Source organism: Sparassis crispa, assembly GCF_003851025.1.
Source record: "Sparassis crispa DNA, contig_000007F, whole genome shotgun sequence".
NCBI lineage: Eukaryota > Fungi > Basidiomycota > Agaricomycetes > Polyporales > Sparassidaceae > Sparassis > Sparassis crispa.
In genome coordinates, this window is record NW_020939754.1 from 1567844 (window position 1) to 1586468 (window position 18625).

Consider the following 18625-nt stretch of genomic DNA (forward strand, 5'->3'; position numbering starts at 1 on the left):
TCAAATGGGTACCATTACTCATTGCACCTGGAAGATGATGAAAATCGGAGGAAGGAAGACGCTTACTCGCTTCCTCTTGACCGGCATTGGCAAAGAAAACATACTTCTCGGCATGCCGTGGCTTAAACGCCTCAATCCGATGATCAACTGGGAAACCGGTGACTTTTGGTTTGGTAAAGAGGCCAAATGGCCACCGAAACCCACCGTCGAAGATGCACCAGATAAAGAAGTTTCGATTTTCAAGGAAGATGGACTCCCAGAGCTAATCACCACCGAAACTTCCCCTACCTCGTTTGGGCATTCGGAATCTATCAGAGAAATCATGACTGATAACACTAAGCGTGGCGAGTTACCCGCAGTGCGGAATGATACCGAACTAGATGACCTACCATCAGAATCCCCTATGGATCAGCTCGATGACGACGATCTAGTTATATCCTATATCGCAGGAGAGCCAGTCATTGGGATATTTGAACCCATCAGGAAGGAGTCACCTTTGACGAATGAAGAGACTGAAACCGCAGTCTTCACCATACGAAGAGGCCCCGCCATTGGAAGAATGACACACAGTACTCGATCCCCATTATTCTGTAATGCACAGAATACGGTCTTTTACAAACCATCCGGTAAATCACAAGAATTGGCACAACAGGCACACAAAGAAGCATCAGCTGTAGACAAACCCAAAACCGTCGAGGAGTTGGTCCCCAACTACCTCCACGATTTGAAGTCCGTCTTTGAAAAGAAAGCAGCTGAACGCTTTCCAGAAACCAGGCCTTGGGACCACGCCATTGACTTGAAACCCGATTTTATTCCACGCGACTGTAAAGTCTATCCGTTATCGCTCAAAGAACAAGGAGCGATGGATGACTTCCTGGAAGAAAATCTGCGAAAAGGATACATCCGACCGTCGAAATCTCCCATGGCTTCACCATTTTTCTTCGTAGGAAAAAAAGACGGAGCACTACGTCCTTGTCAGGATTACCGATACCTGAATGAAGGGACGGTGAAGAACGCCTATCCTCTTCCGCTCATCTCTGACCTTATGGATCAATTCAAAGGCGCATCGATCTTTACGAAAATGGATTTACGCTCCGGATATAACAATGTCAGAATCAAAGATGGTGACCAATGGAAGGGCGCATTTAAGACAAATCGCGGACTTTTTGAACCTATGGTCATGTTCTTTGGACTCTGCAACTCCCCGGCGACTTTTCAAATGATGATGAACGCACTCTTCAAGGACATGATCGATGAGGGATGGATAGTCATTTACATGGATGATATCCTCATCTTCTCAGACGATTTGGAAGAACATCACGTTCGAACCCGACGCGTACTCCAACGACTCGAAGACAATGACTTGTTCCTTAAATCGGAAAAGTGTTTCTTTGATGTTAAAGAAGTCGAATTCCTAGGCATGATCATTCGAGAAAACTACATTGGCATGGACCCTATCAAACTTAAAGGAATTGCAGAATGGCCTGAACCAAGCACGGTAAAAGGTGTTCGCTCTTTCCTAGGGTTTGGAAACTTCTATCGGAAGTTTATTGCCAACTTCTCGGATATTGCCAAACCATTGACAAATCTTACGCGCACTGCCGCTGGATCTCCACCTTTTGAATGGACAACAGAATGTCAGACAGCTTTCGACACGTTAAAACAACGATTCAGTACCGCCCCAGTACTGTTACTGCCTGACAAGGCAAAACCCTTTATTGTTGAATCCGACGCTTCCAAGTTTGCTACGGGTGCAGTTTTACGCCAAGCCGACATCAATGGAGACCTCCATCCTTGTGCCTACATTTCACAGACACTCAATCCAGCTGAACGGAACTACGAAATCTATGACCGCGAACTCCTCGGAATCATTCGAGCCCTCACTGAATGGCGCCATTATCTTGAAGGCTCTCCCCATCCCGTCGAAGTTCGCAGTGATCACAAGAACCTCACGTACTTCCGTACAGCTCAAAAGTTAAACCGCCGACAAGCACGATGGAGTCTCAAATTATCACAATTTGATCTTCACCTCATTCATGTCCCCGGCACTCAGATGATCCAATCTGATGCACTATCTCGTCGTAACGGACTCGATGACAGTGAAAGTGACAATGAAGATCGCGTTCTTTTACCCAATGCACTGTTTGTGCGATCCATTTCCCCGACATTATTCGACGAAATCAGGAATCACGCAGCAAAAGACCTCATTGTTCACGAAGCCCTCGAAGCGATTGCGCACAAAGGGCCATTCCCCATGAAATCATCACTTTCTGACTGGGAAGTTCACGATGGTGTCATCCTCTACAAGGGAAAGATCTACGTTCCACCATCCGAAACTCTTCGTCGTGACCTCGTTCGACTACATCACGACTCCCCTGCCATGGGTCACCCTGGAAAGTTCAACACTCTTGAACTGTTACGTCGTGAATTCTGGTGGCCCGGCATGTATACATTTGTCTACAATTATGTTGAAGGCTGTGCCGCCTGTCAACAAATGAAACCGAACACTCATCCAACGCGTATTCCTTTGGAACCAATTCCCGCCGACCCACATGCATTACCATTTTCCTGTTGCACCACCGATTTTATTACCGACCTTCCCATTTCCAATGGTTTTGATTCAATTATGGTCGTAGTAGACCATGACCTTACGAAGGGGGTGATTCTTACGCCCTGCCTCAAAACGATCACAGCCGAAGGAACAGCCAAGATTTTTCATGACAAAGTATACTCGCGATTTGGATTACCCGACCGAATCATCTTGGATAGAGGGCCTCAATACGCATCCAAGGTCTTCCAAGAGTTAAATCGACTACTCCAGATCAGATCATCAATGAGCACAGCTTATCACCCTCAGACGGACGGAGAAACAGAGCGAGTCAACCAGGAGCTGGAAATCTATCTTCGACTCTATTGCGGAAACAACCCTGAAACATGGGCCGACCGCCTGCCAGACCTCGAGTTTTGTCATAACACAAGGGAACACTCAGCACGGAAGATGAGCCCATTCCGCATCATGATGGGATACGAACCACGTGGACTCCCTTCCGTATTTCCGACCACGAACATTCCATCGGTTGAATCCAGGCTTGACATGTTGCAGAAGATAAGACTAGAAGCACTAGCCATGCACGAGTTAGCCCGACAACAGATGGCGGACCGAGTCAGACAAGGATCGCCGAAGTTTACACTAAGACAGAAGGTCTGGCTAGACTCGAGGAACCTGAAGGTCAATTATGCCTCGCGCAAGATAGCACCAAAGCGTGAGGGGCCATTCGAAATTGTCGAAGTCATCGGACCGGCCAACTATCGTCTCAAACTCCTGAAGACCTGGCGAGTTCATTCCGTATTCCACGCCGCCCTTCTATCTCCTTATCGCGAAAACGACATACATGGTCCGAATTACATGAACCCACCACCTGATGTCGTTGATAACAAGGAAGAGTACGAAGTCGAAGCCATCCTGAATCACAAGACGTACCGAGGTCATCTGAGGTACTTAGTCAAGTGGAAGGGATATTCTTCAGCAGAAAACTCGTGGGAACCCACCCACAATTTACAGAATGCCAAGCGAATCCTCGATGCATATAAAAGGACCAGGGGAATCCAGTAGAGGAGAAGAAACCCGGAATGACTACCACGACGGTTTTCCTCATCATCTTCCTAATCGTCCTCCACTGCACAACCCTCGCCTTTCTTTGGATCATCCACCGAATCCTTATCAGACAACTTGTCGAACACACACTCTTCACGCGAGACAGCCCGCACGCTAACGGCTGGGGTGATCAGAACGATGCCTGGAACTGATCAGGCAGCTCTTATCTCTGTGGGAATACTCTTTATCGTCCAATGGATTTTCATCTATTTGATTATTACCCGGATCCACGACATTCTATTTCACATCACAGATAACCGCGACCCCCTTAACGACCGAAAGGTATAAAAAGGGGGAGAAAACGACATATCATCAATGCCCACTTCCGCTATAGACGACCTTGTTCACAATATACTCGCTGAAGTCGCCTCCACAATTATGAGCATACCCGCATCGCCTACGCTTGTCAATGGAGTACCCTCTCGAGCACAGACACCCTTTATCCGCACCTCATCGCCCTCACCTTCTATCGAACTCAGTCATGCATCGGACGAACAAGAATTTGCCACACGTCTGGTCTCGGCTATCCGTGTTCCTGTCGACTTCACAGATATCCTCGTCGCCTTACGAAATCGCCCGCAAGATCAACAAGCGGTGGTTTCCATGCAACGAGCATTAGAAATGGTCGAGTGGATGCAGACGGCCAGACAAGAGCTCATCGCAGCAGAAGAAAGGACGAGTAGAGCCCGGACCAGAGTCGACCAAGTCTGGTCGTTGATGCGCAGTACGGTCACTCGTACAGCACAGGAGATTTGGAGGGAGCATGGGGACGAAGACATCGGACACATCCTCGGATACACCACTAATGGAATACCCGCATCCACTCCTCGCTCGTCACCAGAACCAATTCCCGTTCGACCTCGCCCTCCTCGTTCGCACGTACCCAGTGGACGATCTCCGTTATCCCAACCATCTTTCTCGACTGCATCCACTTCTTCACGTTGCAGTCATCCCTACAGGGATGGACGTATCCCCGAACAAGGATCACGAACCAGCCGGCGGACATGCTACAGATGTGGAGGAGATCATTATGTCCGCGACTGCCCCCGACGACGATGAAGATCACAATATTTCTTGTGGGACAAGAAACGTTAGACGGGAGCTGATGTTACAACGCTCCCCACTTGTGGCGCGTCTTTTCTTTTTCTTTTCCTTGTTCCCTTTACGTTACCAGACCACGTGATCCAACACGTGACTCATTGGAGCGCAACCTCCGATTCTTTACCCAGATGTCCAGAACCCCTAGTCTAGGGTTACACCGGATCCAACTCCGGACCTTCTTCTTATCGCGCATGCAAGACGTGCATGTACGCCTCATCTTTACCTCGTTCTGATACACGACTCATTATCCCCATTAGTACTGATTATCTCTTACGACCTTACTCAGCTTTCTCATACATATTACTTCCTCGCTGTTACCTTGCCCAGATATCGTTTCACCTTATCTAGCCAATGAACGATCCTGCATTACTGCGTAGTACTGCGGATACCTTTTGTATAAGTAAACGACCTTGTCGAGCTGAATCCCCATCTCGACCTGGTTACCATTAAACCAGCTTTCCACTTGCCTTTGACTGAGATCGACCGTCAGTAGCAGACAGCTACTACGAGTCATAAGAACGAACTCTGATCGACCTTCAGTGCGAGGACATCGCCAGAAGTGTCACTTGAACGGGCTTGTGTCTTAGACTAAGACCTTGTCTCGTGACGACTCGACTAGACGCTCGTGTTTCGCTGCCGCGTAACATTGATGGTCATTCTGACGAGGGCTCCCTTGAGTTGTCCTTCGCAATCATTAGGATGGATGGGCTGCATGGAGTGAAGGTCAAATGTGAGGAGTGGGATTCCCTGCATATCACCTTCAGATATGAGACATTGGAGTTCTCATGCAGCCCAGTTGGAGTGAGAGCACATGGTCCATGTGTTCATGCCAAATTCTTCGTCGACTTCTAGAGGGAGGTGATTAGATGAGGAGTGATGTGGTGAATATAAGTATACATGCCTGATTGAGATTTGTGAGGCTGGTCATCAGCATCATTAGCATCGTCGGCATTGTCAGCATCATCGGTGTTGTCAGTTAGCGTAAGAGCAGTGGACGATGACACTTCGGTCTCTTCGGTCTCTTCTGGGTGTCTGTCAGTGTTCGGTGTAGAGGAGGGAGGTGATGAGGATCACCGTGGCTGGGCGATGTGGCAGAACTATCGGTTTTGTTGTTGTCATCATCGGCAATATACTAGATGATGGTTAGCGAGGCGTGAATGGGTTGTGGAGTGTGCTCACTTCAAACCAGTCATGTTGAATTTTGAGCATGGAATTTGCTTCAACAACTGAATATTTAACACCTCGGGGATTGGTGACAGCAGACTGCAGTCGTTTGACACCGTCAAGTGTGGGCATTCATAGTTGATGAAGTATGTTCTTCTGAGGGGGATAGAGGTGAAAGTAACCGCACACTTTCTCAAATTTTGTTTTTGTATCGGTCGGCTGGTTTGCGACCATGTTGTATCCTCCAGAGAACATATAGTATTGCTTGGAGCCAATCTCACCTATGCAGGTAAGGTCAGCTAGGCGACGGGGTTCATCGTCAGACTGTGGCTTGATGATAAGAATATCATCGGAAGGACTGTCACTAGACCATTGTACACGATCCAGGACAGCCGGATTACCAATAAAGAAGGGGGATGCAGATAATGACGACCCTTCATGTTGCAAAAGATCATTGACTGTAGACGAGTGGATAGTTTGAATTGGAGTACGAGTGCTCATGATGATGGTTGCAGGGAAGGAAAGAGATAGGAGGTTATCGTCATGATAGCCTGGTGACATCGGATGGAGTGTTTGTCATGTGCTGTGGCAACAGTGCTTACTCGCATACGCTCATGTTCTGTTTGACTATAGAGGGACTTACAATGAAGGAGACACTGAAAGCGGTCGGGCCAGACATTTATATCTCATCAGACAACAAGAGGAGAAAGTCCAGATTGATGACAGCAGTTGCACAGCTTGGCGAAGAGAGCAGTGTGCATCTTGATGTGGCGGTCATGCGAAAGTGAAAGCGAATGGAGGAAGAAGAGTTGGCAGCTGTGGAACGGCATCAATGAAAAAGACGTCGGTCAGGTGAGAGCAGTAGTGCGTAAACGACTATGGATGAGTCTTCACTTGATGATTTCATGCGCGTACCAATGGAAAATGAGATGAAGAAAATTCTGTGTCAGTTTAGGCAGGCAAACTCTAATGCTGCGCTTGAGCACTGAGTGTGTGGTGTTTGTGCTTGGTGGTTGATGGTGGCAGAAGCAATGTTTGAGTTGATGTCGGTATCAGCACTGCCAAACAGGCAAAGGCTATCTCCATCCGATTGTCAAATGCAAGGTGAGACGGTGGATGAGTTGTTGTTGTTGCAAGAGGGCTGTATTGAAAGAGATGGAGTGTTGAAGGTGAATGTCTGTCGGGAGTGCCTGTCGGAGTTGTATGAGGTTGACAAAGAAGAACATCCTCCAACACTGTCGCTGGCAAATAATCTGTGGATCGGTCGTGTTCCTTTTGCCTTGGATGCACTGACAATACTGGAGCAATACCTTATCATGTGTAACTACATCTGTGCGTGTGTGTTCAAGCTCTATCCAAAAGATCGCAAGGGAGGTTTCAATCCGGAAACATTACAATGCGGCATCAAAGGAAATGTAATGATGTACGAGCTTAATTCACATTATCTCGTTGACATACTTCATGGGAGACTCCTTCCTCATCCAATGCACATCTTAGCTGATGTAATTTCGGTAACCTATGTGGGACTGGGTCAGTTGCTGAAGAATTGGTTGTGGTCCACATTTCGGGTTCGTCAATTTCACATTGCACGTGCGCTGGAGTGGCTGAAGGCACATAACGAAAAGTATTATGGTGATATTGAGATCAATTTAGAGTTGCTGGGAAGACTTCCAGAGGATGCTGTACCAGATGAGATCCTAGCTGTGGTTTGGCAGGAGATGAATGTGGATCTCATTGAATGAGAAAGTGCAGGTGAAGTGGAACAACCTGTAACAGATGCGGATCCTGGTAAGTAACAAATGTAAAAAGAAGTACATTACCTGACAAATGTGGCGACGCAGATGTTGTGCCATTACGGTGATGAGTGCACACCTGACACAAACACCTAAACCCAACTAAAACAAAATGAGAAGCAGGGTCACTCTGTGTGTGAGGGAAGGGCATCGCAACTGTAAAATAATGCAAGTGGGTCCCAGAACCTCGACCTAAGCCAAAGGGGGATGCAACCTGTAAAGAAATGAGAGCTCGTGATGTAAACGCAAAGTCGGGTGACAATCTATGACAAAGTCATGAAAGTCAAAGGTAGGAAGCTAAAGTTGCGATGCGATCACCAAACTCGTAGGCGAAGGCGAACTAAATCGCAAAAGGGGAAGGAAACTATCTGTGGGGGTAGAACACTATGGGGGAACACAGTATTCACCATCTCGACGAAGTTGCAGTCAGTCTAACGCAAAAGCCGGATTAAGACTAATGCAGGTCGCTATCGCTATTTCGCTATGTCGCTATGTCGCTATCGAAGTGTTGCAGTTCGCTATCGCAAATGCAGTATGCAGTCTTGAAGTATAGCAATCTCGCTATGTCGCAGTGTCGCAATGTTGCTATGTCGCAGTGGGGTATATCGCAGTTCGAAGTCACTATCACAGTAAACACAGTTTCTTAGTGATCTGAAGCTAAGGGAAACTTCTCCCTACTGGTCTTCAATGATAATCAACATAGATACAGCAGGTATTTATAAGGGGGAAAATGGGGGAGGTTAAATGCGAAAGTCACAAGATGTTGGAAGACGGATCCTGACATCAGAGAGAGTCGCAATGGTCTAGGACCAATGGGAAAATAGGTAAAGGGTGTGGAGAGGTGAATGTCATATGTTGGCGATGGAGAAGAATGGTAAAGTAGAGGAAAATTGAAAGAAAACATATGTTACTTGTCCTGAACCACATGGAACACTCTAACGGCATCTCTGGTCCAGCACGAAGGTAGGGGTCTTGAAGGGGAAAGTCGAACGATAAAAGAAATGGGATTTGCAAAGGAAGAGGTCACGACCATCGTGTGACACCGATAAGTCGGTGCGATGAACCAGCGAGTCAGCGTGATGAACCAGCGAGTTGGCGTGATGAACCAGCGAGTTGGCGTGATGAACCAGCGAGTTGGCGTGATGAACCAGCGAGTCAGTGTGACATCCAGAAAGGCGGTGCAACATCGGGAAAGTACGGACTTAGGCGGAAATTGACCAGGGTGCATCGAACTAGACCAAAGGACAACGGGTAAGTGGTATCCGACAGCGGGGAGATGCAAGGGTGGCATATGAGTGATGAAAGAATGTCGAATCTCGGTGCAAAGTCACGAGGAATTGAGCGAAGTTGAACAAAGTCACAAAGTCACAAAAGTTTGCTGAGGGTCACGAAAGAGTCAGATGCATCTCGGAGGCTAAGGGATAGAGTAGTGAGGTATGAGCGACCACTGGAAAATGCATTTTCAGAGGCCAGGAGGTCTGAGAGCATATCAACAGTTTCTTGGTTCATATGACGTGAACCACACTGCAATACCAGCATCTCAGATGGTTCAGTGGGGCTTGGTAAATCTCTGGAGTGACAGACAAGAAGGAGGATACACCATCTGTCATGGAAACAGGCCTATGAATGAATTTCCTAGCATGGATGGAGACAATAATCTATGGGAGAAGACATATCCAATATTGTTTCCATATGGAGTCGGTGGAATTGAAGCACCACGTCGACAACCAATCTCACTCACACGTCATCTGGAGTGGTGTTTGGACTACTATAATGCATGATTCTGTCACCATGGGTTGTTTCTCTATCACATATTCAGTGTACAGCAAAAAAGGGAGGTGCTTATGTCAGCACAAGTCCAGATGCGTTGTCGGGATTTTGAGCGGGATGCAGAAGTGTTATCGTCAATCACAGTGGACCGATTGAAGTGTGCTGCGGACAAAGAAACACGTCATATGTCAATATTGGATCCGATGGTACAATTGTTGCGAAAACATATCTATGCACCTGCCACTCGCATTGATGGCTCCAATGCGTCTCGTAACAAACTGCGGAGTCAGATCTGGGAAATGACTATTCTTCTAAATGCCCATAGCCTGTGGATAACCATCAATGGTGGCAATGAAAAAGAGTGCACCATTATACTATCTGGTTGGACCTGCTGATCCTCCAGAGTTCATAGTCGGTCGGTGATTATATGAACAGTTTAATCATGTTGTCATTCTTCGGGAACAGATTCGTGTCATGGATTCGATCTGGATGGATTTTCTCAGATGGCTACGACACGGATGAGGAAATGATGAAGATCTTGCCTTGTTACAAAGTCTTGTTCTGACCAATTCGGATTCTTCATCCATCGATTTCTCATTGGCCCCTTGGAAAGATGCGAGCCTGATTACACCCAGACATTCTGTGCGAGAAGCATGAAACTCGGCATGTATTAGAAGACACTGTGCGGAAACAGGTACCAGATTCTATCTGTCAATTGCAATTTAAATTGAGAGCTTCTGCAGGAAATCAGCTTTTTATTTGTAGGGCACGAGATACAATTGGTCGTAATGCACAGCCACTAACATTGGAGGAACGCTACTGGCTGGTAACAAGAAAAACCGCAACGAGCGAGGAGGCCTACCTGATGTCATTAAATTAGCAATCGGCATGAAAGTAATGGTAACCACGAATATCAAAACAGACCTGGATGTTGCCAACGGTAGCAGGGGAATCATAATCAATATTATACTGGACGAAAATGAACCACTGATCAGAACAGATCCTGTGGTTGAGTTACATTACTCTCCAGCCTATCTTCTCGTGAAATTGAACGGAGCGAGACAAATTCAACTATCAGGCCTACCAGAGGGAGTTGTTCTAATCTAGCCTGTCTCAAAAGGGTTCTATATCGACAGTGATCTTCTGGGATCTAGTTCAAAATTAGTAACCCAGGTACAGTTTGCGATCACTGGGGCATACACATTTACCGACTTTCACGCACAAGGACAAACATTGTCACATGTTGTAGTTGACATCGCACCACCACTCACAGGAGGAACCCTGACTCTGTCCAACATATATGTTACCTTGTCTTGCAGTTCCAGATGGAAAAAAATTCGGCTGCTTCGAGATTTTGACCCGACAATTTTGACAAGACTGATCGACGAAAACCTGGCATGAGAAGACGTGCGACTTACACAGCTGGACGAAGAAACAAAGGTTTGGTGGAGCAATCTACAACATAACAAGAACAGCAGGTAGGAGTTGAGAACAATAACAATAATTACAAAGACGAGAAAGTTTATAGTCAAACATGGAATAACAGAGTGTTTGCTGCGCACATGCTCTCCCATTTTGTTTCATAAGTTCAAAATTTTATAGGTGTTTCTTCCGTACGTAAATATAACAAAGTCTGCATTGGGCTTATGTTTCGCAGTCATATGCATACACTAATAAACCAAGGATAACCACGAGAAGAGACAGGAGTTCTGCCATCTCATCATCCCATAAACCATGTATAAGATTCAGGCACTATGGGGAACGAGAAGCATGACAGTTTCCTTTATAAATATTGAGCGAAATTGGACAATGCACAAGTATAAGTGTATCAAAGGCGTGCACTTTGCCATTTCTCGCCATGAATCAGCATGTCCAGAAATATAAGAAATGAACCATGTGGAATATAGCACGTGCGACCAATAACATCTCGGGTAGTCACAAAGTAGCATATATTGCAGGTATCAACGATCTGCGCAATGACAGAATGAATATACTAACAAAGTTCCGGGGAAGACATGATGGTTGTGTTAGGATTCAACCCCTATAACACCGTGAAGCACATGCCATAGATGATGACATCAAAGTCAACAAACTCAAACAATAAGTAACCAATCATTATTCTCAGAGGTAGGGGGGGTCTTGCATTGACAGACGAGAATGGTGTCTTGGATAAAACACAAACCAAAACAAAATCCTCCTGAGGTCACCGGACTTGAACAAAGCCGAGAAATATTCCTCAGTGTATTTGTTGTAGTAATCGCTTGGTTACCTGATAGTAATCAAGTGTGATAGTGTGTGTGTGAGTAAGAGGGAAAGACTGTCTTATAATAAGACAGAGAGAATGACCGAGTAATAAGTGACCGAGTTGACAGATAACCGATTGACAGATGACCGAGTTATGACTTGCTTGATGCCTATAATGGTATGCCTGAATAACACTGCATTCAGGTAAGTATGAACTTGAGTATATACCGATTAGTGACTACTGGGGTGAGAAGAATGCTCTGTAACGTAAGAGCAACAATTTTCCTCTGGAAGTCCAAGTGGACTTTCAGGGTTTATATACTAAAGAAGGTGGGAAAATCTAAATAATAGAAAAGTGCCTTCAATAGAAATAACAATAGAAAATGTGATAATAGAAGTCTGAGTCATAACAATAAGAAATGACTCTGGATAAAACAAAAGAGAGTGGGGGATAATAAAAATAATAAAGACAATAGAAACCTACCTCGCTATTGTCCTTCTAAGTGTCAGACATTAGTCAGCAAAGATGACCAAGCACTTCAGTGACTAAAAACAGACAGAGTAATAGTGCAAACATGCAGTGATCAATATTTGAGTATAATACTTGGACGTGTGTAAGTGGAGAGGTTGAGCAAGTGTGACAGCGAGTACAAAGAAAAATTCCTCGTCAATCCTAAACCCACGATATTCCCTTCCCTCTGAATCCTTCAGCATCAACTTCTTCCTGGTCTCCAGTGCATGTAAAGTCTAGCTCATAAGCTTCGCCCTAAAGATGAGCTCTGGCACGTGCAGCCTTGGCAGCTTTGGCCTTGGCTTTTGTCGCCTTATTGTTGGCCTTGACCTTGAATCGCTCCGCTTGCCAAGCTTGATATCTAGAGTATTACATTAGTTATGCGAGTTTTATATTGAAACATGTTACACATCTGTCAGCATACTGCTGCGCACTTTCGGAGGTGGAGAAACCTCTCTGCGCTCGGTAAAAAGTGTCACCTTATGTAAGCAGCTTTAGGCAGAGGAAACCTAAAGCGGGCGGTTCAGCAACTGCTGTGCCTTCCACGGCTCAACTATGCAAAAATAAATTGTCAGTGAAGTTGGTGATGTGTGGGTATATCTTAGGGATCCTGAAAATAAATTTAGAACATGTTATCAGATGGTTTTGAGCAATTCTCATGAGGTTTTGATACTTAGATGCTGATTAAAAGTCACTCAAACAGGCAACTTGCACGTCGACCATGCTGACCAAGCAGGGTCTTTCCTTTCAGTCCTCCGCATATTACAAGGCTTAGCTGAGCTTTGTCACTCATCTCGGAAAGTTCGGATAGTTCGGGATATAGATAATTAATGTAGTAGAACATTATGTCAAGATGAAAATTTTGTAAATGCTCTGCATGTGAAGATAGATCATGGAACCAGTGTCCAATGAGCTGTTCTCAAAAATTTGTTCTGATGAAAATGATCTAAACTGAAGACTCTATCTTTGTTCCCACCAAAGCCAAATGTGCTCTTGAGCTGACGATGCTGCACCAGCTGGGACCGCTATTGCAGCCACAATACGCTTAGGTGCCCAGATGCGCATCTACCACATTTGGCAGAGGATTGCTGGTCCCCAGTACTACAGTGTAACAGCATCACTTTGCACACCATATTGCCTTTACTAGATTTCCCAGACTCATAGGATACATTGCCAAAATTTGAGTAGGCAGAAATTTTCTAAGTTGTCTTAGGATGCATATATACATTTTTCAAGATTTTATTCAGGTGAGGATAGGTATGTAGTATGTACAGGCCTCGGACTAAGCAAGGTCGGAATGGAATGAAATGCACCACTTTGCACACTCATCTGTCAACCTACCCTGGATTTTTTCCTCATATGTGGGCTTATAGGGGATGCCAACTTACACTGTGGGTTCACTGAGTGAGTGGTAACTCATACAGTCTTATACCAGTCCTTCATTCACCCAAATCTTGCCCACCTCTGTATGTATGACCCATCAGGAAAACTCAACTTTTACTTAAAGGTGTCCTTATGCAACTTAAATGCACTTATGGGCCTTAAATAAGATAAAAAAGGACAAAAGTCCTTAAGTCATATTTCCTTAGAGGCTTAAAAGTCGACTTTTGGAAACTCTAATCAGCACATACCTAAGTGGAGACTTGGGAGTGCTGCATGCTCGCAGTCTGGTTTAGGCAAAATGGACCGCCCTCACAACTGAGGATGGCCCTGACATAAATACATTGCCCATGCGGACGCATCGTGATTCACGCCCGGTGGATCGGAGGACGATCGTGTATGACATCCTATAAAACGACGTAAAAGAAGGTGGAGGAGGGGTGGCTGGTGGTGTAGAATTGGATAGGAGCTATACGAGGGGGGCAGGTTGGTGGAATTGTGCAGCCATGAAGCAGTGCCTGGAGCACGACAGGGTTCTTACGAATGTAAATTTTGAAAGCTTCTGATGACCAGCGGCCAAGGGCTTGGATACAATCATTAGGCCAACCCGCCACTGCGAAGAAGGTAGCACTGCCAGCGTGGAGGGAGTGGCTGGCAACATTGTCGCAGAGGTGAAGGTGTAGCTGTGCAAGAAACCATGACTGAGTGGGGGGGGGTTCCTGCTGCAGTAAGGAAAAGGGTGAAGTGGAAAGGGAAAAGCTGGTTATGAGAATTGAGATAGCAAAGAAAAGGGCACTGTGGATTGATTGCATCGCGGTACGATTCAATGATAATGGTGCTGCTGTGGAAAAGGTGGTCGGCTTTGTGAGTAGAGAGAATATAGCCGAAAGTGTCATTGTAGAAAAGCACCGCGAAGTGTCGGATGAGCTTCCTGGTACTGCAGAGGTGAAAATTGTCAGGCCAGGTTAGCTCACCAAGGCGGTGCAGGGTGAAGAAGCTGCATGTCAGAATTGCACAGAAAAGGAAGTTATCGTGGGAAGGGACAGTGAAAGCATGAAGCAAAAGCTGCAGATCTTCAACATCAAGCAGGCATTCGCAGTTAGGTGATGTGTTGAACATGCGTTTGCACCCTGCAAGGGTGCGAGAAATGAGATGTCCTCAGTGTACACTGCGTACAGCTGGAAAGACATGCTCGAGCTAATTACATATCTCAGAGAGGTAAGAATCAATGAATTCAGGACGAATGTGATGGCACATGAAGACAACATAAAAAGAGAGGGTGTCGGGGGTAGGTTCAATGGGAAAACTATGGATTTTGCAGAAAGTAAGATATGACTGGAGGTGAGAAGTATATGTGAGATGAGTTGAATGGTCAATAGCATGCCCAAGAGCAACAGCATGCTCGCGGACAAGGTGATCATACGTCCACGGCTTCCTGCGAGGTTGCCAGGCCAATGAGGAGGTAGAAATTATGCTGCGGAACCCCCTAACGAGAGACAAGAGGGTATGAAAAAGTGGATTTGCAGAGATGGTACAGACTGCAGGGCAACATCAAAAAGCTGGCAGGAGAGTGCATCAGCCACGACATTGTCGGTACTGATAATGTGCCAAACCCGGAGGTCAGTATTATTAGCAATCAGTAAGCCGCAAGCATGTAGGAGGAGGTCTTCAAAACCACTGCAGCCACGAAAGGAATCGAAGATCTGCACAGTATTGAGGTTATCTGTGAAGATGGCCACACGATGATATCATGTGGGTAAGGAGATAGCCCACTCAAGAGCCACTACAACTGTGAGGGCTTCGAAGAAAAATATAAGGTCTTCTCAGTGGCTCGAAGGTGGCGGTGTGTCAGCTACGAAGGCTAAAGACATCGCTGGGCACCAGAAGCCATCCCACATCACGAAAAACACCTTTAGCCCTGAGATGCTCTGAGAGCACCCTAGAGTGTCCTAGGGTGCATGAGAGCATTCAGAGCTTCAGAGCACTCGGAGTGCTCTGAGAGCAAGGTTGTTATAGCCAAATCTCTGGGAGTAACTCAGTGCACTCTCAAACCATACTTAAGTAGCTCTCAGACAATCTCTAGTTCTTTCAGATCATCCCTTATACTCTCAGAGCTGACTGATATTCAAATACAAATGATAAAATATATTGAATTAAGACTAACAACTAAATAACTAGCTAATGGGAGCCACACAGATTGCACAGGTATGGCTGAACAACCATCTCTGCCATTAATAATGTGCTCACCCACATGCTCACACCCCCCAGCACCCCACCCAGCTCCAGCACGACATCCAGGCAGCTCCACCTGCCTGTGCACCACTCCTCGTGCTATACGTACCCATGCATCAGTGCACACAATTGACGACATGCACAAAGGGGGCTCACCTGCCGGAGCCACACTTGCATGTCCCGCACACCATCCTCTGCTGTGTGCTCATGGTGGAGTGCCATGATCGCTCTGCAGATGTTGCCATTCACAGACTTGATGATGGCATTCAGCAATTCCTTTGCAGGCAATGCACCTATGGCTGCAGCAGCAAAGTGCATGTCCAGCAGGTGCTGCAGTGCATGCTTGAGCAGCATTGGCACTATTGGGTTAAACCTGCAATGCAACATCATCAGCAATGAGCCAGTGATCAGTGTACCAAAGCATTCTCACAAGCAGGATATCACTGTATAGCAGGGAGCACACTTCAGATATCAAGCATGTTCCAGCTGCATGCCTGCCAAATGCCCACATCCTCCCCACCATCTTCACCCCGCAAGCCCACATTACTGATGATCAACACCGGCAGCATGGATGAGTGGCTGACAGACCCTCATCCAGGAGCGCGCTCAGCATGCAGAGCTGGGAGGCATGCAGGGAGGGCGAGGTGGAGCATGGGAAGTGTGGGCATGTGAGGAGAAGACGATGAACATCAAGCAGCAAATGCGAGGGATGCAGTGTCATGCAGGGTGCTCCAGGAGGAGGAGTGCCAGGAGAGGGTGAAGGCAAGGAGGGAGGCGGCCCAGCTGGGCTTGAACGTAGATGAACATGATGCCGATGCACCACATAGTGGATGAAAACCAGATCTAGAGGGAGTAGTGGTGAAATAAATCATTGAAACAAACATGAAGCAGAGACAGAGAGGAGGCTGTACCTTGCGGCCCTCATGGATATCAATAAGGTACCAGCAACAAGTTTTCTGGAGGCTTCAGAAAATGCGAAGTTCATTTGAGAAAGTCACGTGCCTGTGAACTTCGTAAAATCTACTGTAGTCCATGCCTGCATTCGAGCTTCAAGACTTTTGCCCTCCCCTGATCCTCGACCCATCCACGATTATCTCTCCATCCCTCCTCGCATTTGGCATCTGCTCTCAAGTCTGCCCCGAGCTCTCTGACTGCATCTTTGTCCTCCATCCATGGTGCACGATCATGCTCCAGCTTGCACCCAGGCTTGCCCTTGCACACATGCCCCCCACAGTCCATCGCACTCCCACTGTCTGCACTGGCCAACCTGGCCCCATTGCGGGCTCATTCCGTGCATATGCACATGCACACCCACATGCCTCAACCTTTGCCACCTCATCGTTGTGCCACCCCACACTGTTTTTTCTCCCTCCATCATCTGCCCCCTGACACACATCACATTTGTCCTGTCTCACAGCTTACAGATGGCTTCCCAGGTGCGTGCTGTGCGATAACATGCTAACGATGCCACCGTGCAGATGACATTGTCCGTGCGTGGCTGTGCACACTCGGTGTGGAAGAACATCACTTCACGATACAGAGTGGTGCGTCTCATCCCGCTGAGCTCACCATTCATCCCTACTGCTGCCCCATCACGTAATGCCATCCCAGTGATCATCATCCAAGTTCCTCGGGGTGTGCCATTGATGAACTTTTCGTGGAATGAGAAGGCACCGAGCCTGGTGGTGACCTCGTCGATCGACACAATATGCACAGCGTGGAACATCGACACCTCAGTGGCGATCACCCAGCTCATCATGCACGATTGCGAGGTGTACGACGTCATGTGGCTGTCAGGGGCAACAGACATTTTTGTGTCCATCGGCATGGATGGGAGCCTTCACATGTTTGACCTGCACAGTCTGGAGCATTTGACAATCCTGTATGAGACTCCAGCACCGAAGAATGTGCAACCGCCGCCCACGTCACCATCTGCATCTATGCGCCCGCTGACATCGCCACTGCTGCAGATCGCATTCAACCTGAATGACTCGAATTACATGTCAACATTCCACATGGATGGTGTGAACATGCAGATCCTGAACATGAGGAGCCTGGGATCACCTGTGATGGAGCTGCGAGGACACTGCACACAGGTGAATGCCCTTGGCTGGTGATCGGCCGCTAGCCTGCTCTTGGCTACTGCAGGTGTGTGCACTAGTTGTACACAGTTGACGCCGCTCACCGACTGTTCTGGTGCAGGTAATGACTGCCAGCTGCTGCTGTGGGACCTGTCATCTTACACGCAATTACTGTCGACCTCTCCACGGACTACGAGCACATCTTCAACATCAGCAGGAGCTGGAGCAATGTGTGCCCCCTCTCATCTACCCTCAGTGAACAATCTGGTGCGGGTACCCAGCACCCACATTGGATCCTGTTCTTTGACGATGTGCAGGCCATCCTCTTCCTCGTGCCACTCATGTTCAACCTCATGCTCGAGAAGGACCTGCATGTGAACTGGCTCATGTGTTACGCGGCAGCAAAACACGAGCGTCTAGTCGAGTCGTTACGAGACAAGGTCTTAGTCTAAGACACAAGTCCGTTCAAGTGACACTTCTGGCGATGTGCTCGCACTGAAGGTCGATCAGAGTTTGTTCTTATGACTCGTAGTAGCTGTCTGCTACTGACGGTCGATCTCAGTCAAAGGCAAGTGAAAAGCTGGTTTAATGGTAACCAGGTCGAGATGGGGATTCAGCTCGACAAGGTCGTTTACTTATACAAAAGGTATCCGCAGTACTACGCAGTAATGCAGGATCGTTCATTGGCTAGATA

General features: G+C 47.0%; 4 protein-coding genes across 4 annotated transcripts; 3 read left to right on the forward strand and 1 right to left on the reverse strand.

The window, feature by feature from the left end:
• Positions 1–34: 34 nt before the first annotated feature.
• Positions 35–3613, forward strand: SCP_0805250 (Transposon Tf2-6 polyprotein; the record flags this gene model as incomplete). Its single annotated transcript, XM_027761113.1, has 1 exon — positions 35–3613. The coding sequence occupies one exon, from the start codon at positions 35–37 to the stop codon at positions 3611–3613; it is 3579 nt and encodes a 1192-aa protein (XP_027616914.1).
• Positions 3614–4033: 420 nt separating this feature from the next.
• SCP_0805260 (hypothetical protein) lies at positions 4034–4838 on the forward strand (the record flags this gene model as incomplete). The annotated part of the gene is made up of 2 exons (XM_027761114.1): positions 4034–4541; positions 4615–4838. 2 exons carry the CDS (start codon positions 4034–4036, stop codon positions 4836–4838), a joined length of 732 nt encoding a protein of 243 aa, XP_027616915.1.
• A 10958-nt stretch (positions 4839–15796) lies between these two features.
• Positions 15797–16204, reverse strand: SCP_0805270 (hypothetical protein; the record flags this gene model as incomplete). The annotated part of the gene is made up of 2 exons (XM_027761115.1): positions 15797–15949; positions 16007–16204. The coding sequence occupies 2 exons, from the start codon at positions 16202–16204 to the stop codon at positions 15797–15799; spliced, it is 351 nt and encodes a 116-aa protein (XP_027616916.1).
• Positions 16205–17274: 1070 nt separating this feature from the next.
• On the forward strand, positions 17275–18383 carry SCP_0805280 (hypothetical protein; the record flags this gene model as incomplete). Its single annotated transcript, XM_027761116.1, has 4 exons — positions 17275–17286; positions 17329–17963; positions 18012–18198; positions 18249–18383. The coding sequence occupies 4 exons, from the start codon at positions 17275–17277 to the stop codon at positions 18381–18383; spliced, it is 969 nt and encodes a 322-aa protein (XP_027616917.1).
• Positions 18384–18625: the final 242 nt, after the last annotated feature.